At 41.9% G+C, this 8,722-nt stretch overlaps 1 protein-coding gene across 1 annotated transcript in view; it reads right to left on the reverse strand.

Annotated features, from left to right (window-relative positions):
* The window catches only part of LOC120920114 (insulin receptor-related protein-like), a 70,946-nt gene extending 64,083 nt beyond the window's left edge, over nucleotides 1–6,863 (reverse strand). Inside the window, exon 1 of the mRNA XM_040332026.1 lies at nucleotides 6,539–6,863. Coding sequence (XP_040187960.1) covers nucleotides 6,539–6,626 — 88 coding nt within the window. The 5' untranslated portion in view covers nucleotides 6,627–6,863. The remainder of the gene's footprint in view (nucleotides 1–6,538) is intronic.
* Nucleotides 6,864–8,722: the final 1,859 nt, after the last annotated feature.

Raw genomic sequence — 8,722 nt, forward strand, 5'->3', positions numbered from 1 at the left:
TGAACAATAGGGTGCATTGTTCAATCATTCACCTTCCATGGGATGCAGCCTTAACTCTATGCATGTTATTAACACATGATGCAATATATATATATATATTGGTGCGCAGCAAGGTAGTGGGCCCTTAATGAAGATATGCAGCCTTCAAGAAAAAAATAAATAAATTATATATATATATATATATATATATATATATATATATATATATAAAAAAAAACAAAAAAACAAAACACGGACGTTCCAGTTCAATAATATATTACTGAATAAAAACACACACAAATAAAAAAAAAACACGGATATGTTCCATTTCAATAATATATTCATTCATAAATAAAAATAAATAAATTTATATATATATATATATATATATATATATATATATATATATATATAAAAATTTGGTGTATATATAGATAATCATTTTAAAATTAAACATATACAATACACCATCCATAGAGCCGTACTAAACAGCAGTTGAACCCAAATAGCTTGTGGAACTCTTGCAGCCAACAATTGGTTAATAACAGCATCGGGTCTGCAAGAAATGCGGCACACATTCCTGGCCAGCAAAAATAACTTTACTTCTGTTTTGGGCAAAATATTAAAACAGAAAATGTTCTTTTTTAAAAAAACAGGAGCGGCGTTGGGAGCTGGAGCAGTTCCTGTTTTGTCATATTGTGTGTACACTATAAACAGAGGCTGTTTCTTTTGTTACACTTGGCCCAGCAAAAAGATTTATTTTCCCTTTCTCTTAGATATTGTAAGTGGAAAGAATTTTCTTTTTATAGGTATTTTTATTTTTTTATTTTTTTGGGGTTGGGTCTACAAATCAGCAAAAACACATATACATTCACCGGCCACTTTATTAGGTACACCTTGCTAGTCCAGGGTTGGACCCTCTTCTGCCTTCATTCTTTATGGCATGGATACAACAAGGTGTTGGAAACATTCCTTGGAGGTTTTGCTCCATAGTGACACGATGACATCACACAGTTGCTGCAGATTTGTTGGCTGCACATCTATGATGCGTCTCTTCCCGCTTCCATACATCCCAAAGGGTCTCTATTGGATGAGATGTGGTGAGTGTGGAGGCCATTGGAGGGCAGGGACCTCATTGTCCAGTGGTGAGATGATTGGAGTGCAGGGACCTCATTGTCCAGTGGTGAGATGATTGGAGGACCGGGACCTCATTGTCCAGTGGTGAGATGATTGGAGGACCGGGACCTCATTGTCCAGTGGTGAGATGATTGGAGTGCAGGGACCTCATTGTCCAGTGGTGAGATGATTGGAGGGCAGGGACCTCATTGTCCAGTGGTGAGATGATTGGAGGGCAGGGACCTCATTGTCCAGTGGTGAGATGATTGGAGTGCAGGGACCTCATTGTCCAGTGGTGAGATGATTGGAGTGCAGGGACCTCATTGTCCAGTGGTGAGATGATTGGAGGACCGGGACCTCATTGTCCAGTGGTGAGATGATTGGAGGGCAGGGACCTCATTGTCCAGTGGTGAGATGATTGGAGGACCGGGACCTCATTGTCCAGTGGTGAGATGATTGGAGGGCAGGGACCTCATTGTCCAGTGGTGAGATGATTGGAGGGCAGGGACCTCATTGTCCAGTGGTGAGATGATTGGAGGGCAGGGACCTCATTGTCCAGTGGTGAGATGATTGGAGGGCAGGGACCTCATTGTCCAGTGGTGAGATGATTGGAGGGCAGGGACCTCATTGTCCAGTGGTGAGATGATTGGAGTGCAGGGACCTCATTGTCCAGTGGTGAGATGATTGGAGTGCAGGGACCTCATTGTCCAGTGGTGAGATGATTGGAGTGCAGGGACCTCATTGTCCAGTGGTGAGATGACTGGAGTGCAGGGACCTCATTGTCCAGTGGTGAGATGATTGGAGTGCAGGGACCTCATTGTCCAGTGGTGAGATGACTGGAGTGCAGAGACCTCATTGTCCAGTGGTGAGATGATTGGAGGACAGGGACCTCATTGTCCAGTGGTGAGATGATTGGAGGACAGGGACCTCATTGTCCAGTGGCGAGATAATTGGATCTTTGTGACATGATGACATTATCCCGCTGGGAGGAGCCATCAGAAGATGGGGACACTGTAGTCATAAAGGGATGGACATGGTCACCAACAATACTCAGGTAGGCCGTGGGGTTTAACGTTATTCAATTGGTACTAAGGGGCCCAAAGTGTGCCAAGAAAATACCCCCCCCCCACCATTACACCCCCACCAGCCTGACCCGGTGATACAAGGCAGGATGGATCCATGTGCCAAATTCTGACCCCACCATCTGAATGTCGCAGCCGAAATCGAGACACATCAGACCAGGCAACGCGTTTCCAATATTCTATTGTCCAATATTGGTGATCCTGTGCGAATTGTAGCCTCAGTTTCCTGTTCTTAGCCGACGGGAGTGGCACCCGGTGAGGTCTTCTGCCGCTGTAGCCCATCTACTTCAAGGTTCAATGTGTGTTGTGCGTTCAGAGATGGTATTCTGCATACCTTGGTTGTAACAAGTGGTTATTCGAGTTACGGTTGCCTTTCTATCATCTCCAACCAGTCTGTCCATTCTCCTCTGACATCGACAAAGACATTTTCCTCCACACAACGGCCGCTCACTGGATATTTTCTCTTTTTCCGACCATTCTCTGTCAACCCGAGAGATGGTTGTGTGTGAAAATCCCCAAAAATACTCAGACCAGCCCGTCTGGCACCAACAACCATGCCACGTCCACGTTTTTTCCATTGATACATGTTCAATGGGGCAAGACCCGGGTTCTCAAAGACGTTTTCCATCAATAACTTGCATATTAGGGTTTTAAAATGAGCACTTTTGAATTCGAACGTTCGAGTCCCATAGACTTCAATGGGGTTCTAAATGTTCGCGCGAACGGTCGGTGCAAACCGAACGTGGGTATGTTCGGCTCATCCCTAGTAGGGATATTAAACATCCCCTGAGGAAGCCTCAACATGTAGGGATATTAAACATCCCCTGAGGAAGCCTAACATGTAGGGATGGGACAATCTCCTGTGACTACCACCTTTGAGAATACCAGCGACCCACAAATCTCAATATCTGCCCTAACACTTGGTTTTAATCGAACCCCTTTTTGTACAATTTGTGTATGTTATTCCAATAAAAATTTTATTTTTTATAGATATTGTCCATTTTGATTATATTGTCTTCAGCACTGCTACAATCCCACCTTCCTCTTTGTTCTTACCAATCATTATTGGGATGAGGTGAGCATCGTTCTAAAGTCACTCGGATCCTCTTCACTCTATATACATGGGAAGTACATTTGCATAAACCAGTTCACAAAACTGGCGCCATTTTAGGTACAATGGCCCACAAGCGCCGCTTTACAAAGGACTTCAGGCAAAGTGGAATAACCAAAAATCAAATGGATCTCTTCCTTGGTGAAACCACAGCATCCAGAATGATGAAAGATGATCATTGACACACACACACAATACTATCCTTCAAGATCAACGCCATTCATTTTCATCGCAACAATAATACCTGATCAATTCGAAATGGATTTGTAAATCAACTGCATCAATTTCAAGCCATAAACACTTTGTTTAGCCATAAAAATCACCAATATTGCATCATGAGTTGGCCCAATGACCGGCTTTTGTTAAAAGGCATAAGCTAGAAAACCAGCAGCCAATGGCTGCAAGCGCTGATCAGTGTGTTCTGGCATGGGGGCGGTCCCCCTGCCCTATGTCTTAATTTTAAATACCCTGCTTATTATCTCTATGCCATTTTTGTATATTGTATTCAAGCAATAAAAGGGAAATTTCTTATATTAGGTGGAGACCACTGTCTGCCCCATCCATTTGTCACTATCTGAACTTTACCCTTCTCCCCCCTCCATTAGAACATACAGGCAAAGTGGACGAGATCACCTCACCAACATTGCTTGTGTTGGTACTGTGATCTGGAAAAAAAAAAAAAAAAAAATTATATATATATATATATCCTGTTTTCCCAAAAATAAGACCTAGCATTATTTTCCAGGAGGGCTGCAATATAAGCCCTACCCTGAAAATAAGCCCTAGTTAAAAATGCTTGTAAAACCCTATAATCCACTCTATTACAGTAGTATATAATGTACAATGTGTGTGTTTCTGTAATATAATTACGGGGAAGAGAGCTCCGGCGGGTAACAGAAGCAGAGAGCGGCTCTATAACAAAGGTATTTGGCACAATTATATAACAGAAACACACACACACACACACACATTATATAATACTGTAATAGAGTGGATTATAGAATTTTACAAGCATTTTAACTCAGTTCACACTGGGGATTCCTGACAGGCAGGGGAGAGAGAGGGCAGACAGCACATTACATGCTAAGACCTACCCTGAAAATAAGCCCTACTGTGTCTTTTGTTGGCATAATTAATAAAAAGACCTGGGCTTATTTTCAGGGAAACACAAATTATATATATATATATATATATATATATATATATATATATATATATATATATATATATATATATATATATATATATATATATATATATATATATATATATATACACACACACACAATATTTTTATATATATATATATATATAATTTAAATATTTGTTTTTAATAATAATAATAATAATAATAATAATAATAATAATAATAAATCAAAAATCCTCAAAAAAAAAAAAAAGCCCATACACCTAGTCCCCCCCCCCCCCCCAAACAAGAATCCTCAAAGAAAGCGACCCCCTCCTCCCAAATAAAGCCCCAAAAAAATAAAAAACCCCAATATAGCAAATAAACCTCAAAAAAGCAGATAACTGCCCCCCCCAAAAAAAAATCAAAACACACACAGCAACCCCCCCCCCCCCCCAAAAAAAAAATCAAATAAACAAAAGCAAAAATAAAAGAAAACAAACAAAAAAGTTAAAAAATAAATAAAAAGCAAATAAATGCCCCCCTCCCCCCAGAAAAAAACACACTTTACATTCTGCAGTTACAGCAAACTTTTTTTTTTTCCCACTCTTGGAATAAAAGGTTTTATATTATTAGATAAAAGCGGATCATTGTAAGCGCCCTTGCCAGAAGTAAATGGTTTCAACATTCTAATACATTTGCAGGAGAGTTCTGTTCTGTTGGAAAAAATAAAAAAGGAAGAACAGACACACTGACTGGATCACCTGATGAGAAATAAAAGGAAATCCAACCTTAAAAAGGGAAGCCAATGCAGCCGACACGTCTAAGAATTGATAAGCTGTGATATAATAAATGTTTGCTTTTGGATTTATTATCCCTTATATGTCAGGTACCATTGAATAGATAATCAATGTACAAGAACACCAGACAACATAGGAGAATAGGAGAATGAACAAATCAATTGGGTAAATTAATAATAAAAAGATATGAATCACATAAACACATCACAAGACTAACAACATAAAGTAGACCTGAAGTGTGCCCTGGTCTGCCGGACGGTATGGGGGGGGGGGGGGGGGCATACCCTAAAATAAGTGACTGGATGATTTCATAGAGAAATTGTTCCAAGAGGAGTACCCTAAAAAGGGGGAATGGGTGGGTACCGCTCACTGGAACCCAAACAAAGACCTAAGGCTATTCCATGCATCTGGGGGGTATTAGTCACCTGCAGCAGGTAACCTCAAAAACGTACCTGAAATTGTTAAAATTGGTGGGCAATGTAGGTGGGAGATCAATTTGCCATTACTCACTGTTTAAGAAGCACCCTACCAACCACCTCAAGAGGGAACCCCTACCAGCCTCAAAGGGGAACCCCCAACTAACCTCCAAAGGGGTAACCCCCTAGAAACCTCAAGGGAGAACCCCCTACTAACCTCAAAGGAGGAACCTAAACTAACCTCAAAAGGGGGAACCCCTACTACTAACCTCAAATGAGGAACCTGAACTAACCTCAAAAGGGGGAACCCCTACCAGCCTCCAAAAGGGGTAACCCCTACCAGCCTCCAAAAGGGGTAACCCCTACCAACCTCCAAAAGGGGTAACCCCTACTAACCTCCAAAAGGGGTAACCCCTACTAACCTCCAAAAGGGGTAACCCCTACTAACCTCCAAAAGGGGTAACCCCTACTAACCTCCAAAAGGGGTAACCCCTACTAACCTCCAAAAGGGGTAACCCCTAACCTCCAAAAGGGGTAACCCCTACTAACCTCCAAAAGGGGTAACCCCTACTAACCTCCAAAAGGGGTAACCCCTACTAACCTCCAAAAGGGGTAACCCCTACTAACCTCAAAAGGAGGAACCCCTAGTAACCTCAAATGGAGGAACCTGAACTAAACTCAAAAGGTGGAACCTCCAAGGAGGAACCCCCTACCAACCTCACAGGGGGAACCCCCCTACCAACCTCAAAGGGGGAACCCCCCCTACCAACCTCAAAGGGGGAACCCCCTACCAACCTCACAGGGGGAACCCCCTACCAACCTCACTGGGGGACCCCTCAGAGCCCTTGCTGAGAAATCTTATCATACACTATAAAATGGAAACAAAATAACAATAATAAATCACTTACAGTCTGTCGCTTCGCTGATTGCAGTAAACGCAACAACGATGGCCAGCAAGGAGCCCAAGAAAGCAGAACACAGATGGGGGGACTTCATCTCCACGCTTCCAGTCTACACCTTTGAGTGCAATCACAAAATGCAAACTAAAAATAACAATAAAACAAAAGATAAAAAGTGCTGCAGAGAAAAATCAGGTTGCCATCAGGCTAGCAGAAATGGTAGGATGCTGCGTCCTGAGTGCACGGCATGTCACACACAGCAGATCAGCTGATAGATGCAGGTACAATGAATGTCTGCGAGTTTACAATGATTGGGATCCTCACCTGTGTGCTGGGCGAGGGGGCGTGGCCTCATTCTAGGACAGCAGGTGCAAGGCAGAGCTGGACTGATTGACAGGGCTACAGTGCAGCTGATTGGCTGATGGGGCGGAGGCAATACCTTTGGGCTGTAGCTCATGGAATAGCAGACGGCGTGTCTGAGCTGCTGTATGGATACGTTTGATATACACCGATAGATGAGAGAGAGAATAAAAGCAGATGCAAATGCTAAATTTATATATTTTTTAAAAAGCACTGTATAAGAAAAGATTGGCATGTTTTCTTTAATTAATTTATGTATTTATTATTTATTTATATTTATTTATTTATTTTATTAATTTTCTTTTTTTTTTATTTTATTTAATTTTTTTCCCTTTTTTTTTTTTTTTTGCATTTCAGTGCTGCTGATCTACCGCAGCCTCTTTGCACCCGCATTCTCTCTACCTGCACTCCAACAATTGGTTCTCGGAGTGGGTTACCCGATGGTGTCAATTTTTGTATATTTTAGGACACTGGCTTGGAACATAAAACTAAGATAATTAAAAAATGTAATAAAAAAAAAAAAGGAAAATTAAAAAATATTAAAGGCAAAACTTTTTATTTTTGTTTTGACTAGAGTGGAGAGGGGTTGGAACCCCTGTTTTTGTTTTATTTTTTCTTCTTATTATTTTTTTTCTTATAGGTTTTTATTGCTGTCTGTACCCGTTCTATTTGTCCTGTTTACTGTTATCACTGGAAGTAAAAATAAAATAAAATCCCAAATTTTAACAGGAAAAGAAGGGAAATCTTCCAATGGGGACACTAGTTCTGGTGACAACCAGGGATTCCCTCACTTTGGAGAGTTTTCATCTCACTTCCTGTTATGTCTATGGGACAGGAAGTGAAGGGAACCCCCCCCCCCCCCTCCCCTCAATGGTGGGACACATGGCTAAAAAAATAAAATAAAATAAAAATCTGACAAGGGTTATAACCCTCCCTTATTTTTAAAATGAAAAAAATAAATAAAACATTTTGCTAGTAGTTCTGCTTCAACCACTTCAGCCCCGGAAGATTTGGCTGCTCAATGACCGGGCCATTTTTTTTTTGCGATTCGGCACTGCGTCGCTTTAAGACCCCTTTCACACTCACACGTTTTTCAGGCGGTTCAGCTCTAAAAATAGCGCTGCTATACCGCCTGAAAAAATCGTGCCCTGCAGGCTTCAATGTGAAAGCCCGAAGGCTTTCACACTGAAGCAGTGCGCTAGCAGGACCGCTCCAAAAGTCCTGCTAGTCGCATCTTTGGAGTGGTATAGGAGCGGGATGTTTACCGCTCCTATACCGCTCCTTCCCATTGAAATCAATGGGAAACCGCGGTAATACCGCCCGCACCGAGCGGTATTAACACTTTTCCTGCCGCTAGCGGGGGTTAAAACCGCACCACTAGCGACCGAATATCGCGGTAAATACGACGGTATATGGCGCTAAAAATCGTGCCGCTGTACCGTCACCGCACCTCCGCTGCCCCATGTGAAAGAAGCCTATCTGACAATTGCGCGGTGGTGCAACGCTGTATCCAAACAAAATTTACTTCCTTTTTTTCCCCACAAATAGAGCTTTCTTGGTGGTATTTGATCACGTCTGCGTTTATTTTTTTTGCGCTATAAACAAAAAAAAGGGACAATTTGGAAAAAAACACAATGGGGTATATTCATGTAGGAGATACGACGGCGTATCTCCAGATACGCCGTCGTATCTCTGAGTGTGCGGCGTCGTATCTATGCGCCTGATTCATAGAATCAGTTACGCATAGATTTGACTAAGATCCGACCGGCGTAAGTCTCTTACGCCGTCATATCTTAGTTGCAATTTTAGGCTGGCCGCTAGGTGGCGCTTCCG

Source organism: Rana temporaria, chromosome 13 (assembly GCF_905171775.1).
Source record: "Rana temporaria chromosome 13, aRanTem1.1, whole genome shotgun sequence".
Taxonomy (NCBI): Eukaryota; Metazoa; Chordata; class Amphibia; order Anura; family Ranidae; genus Rana; species Rana temporaria.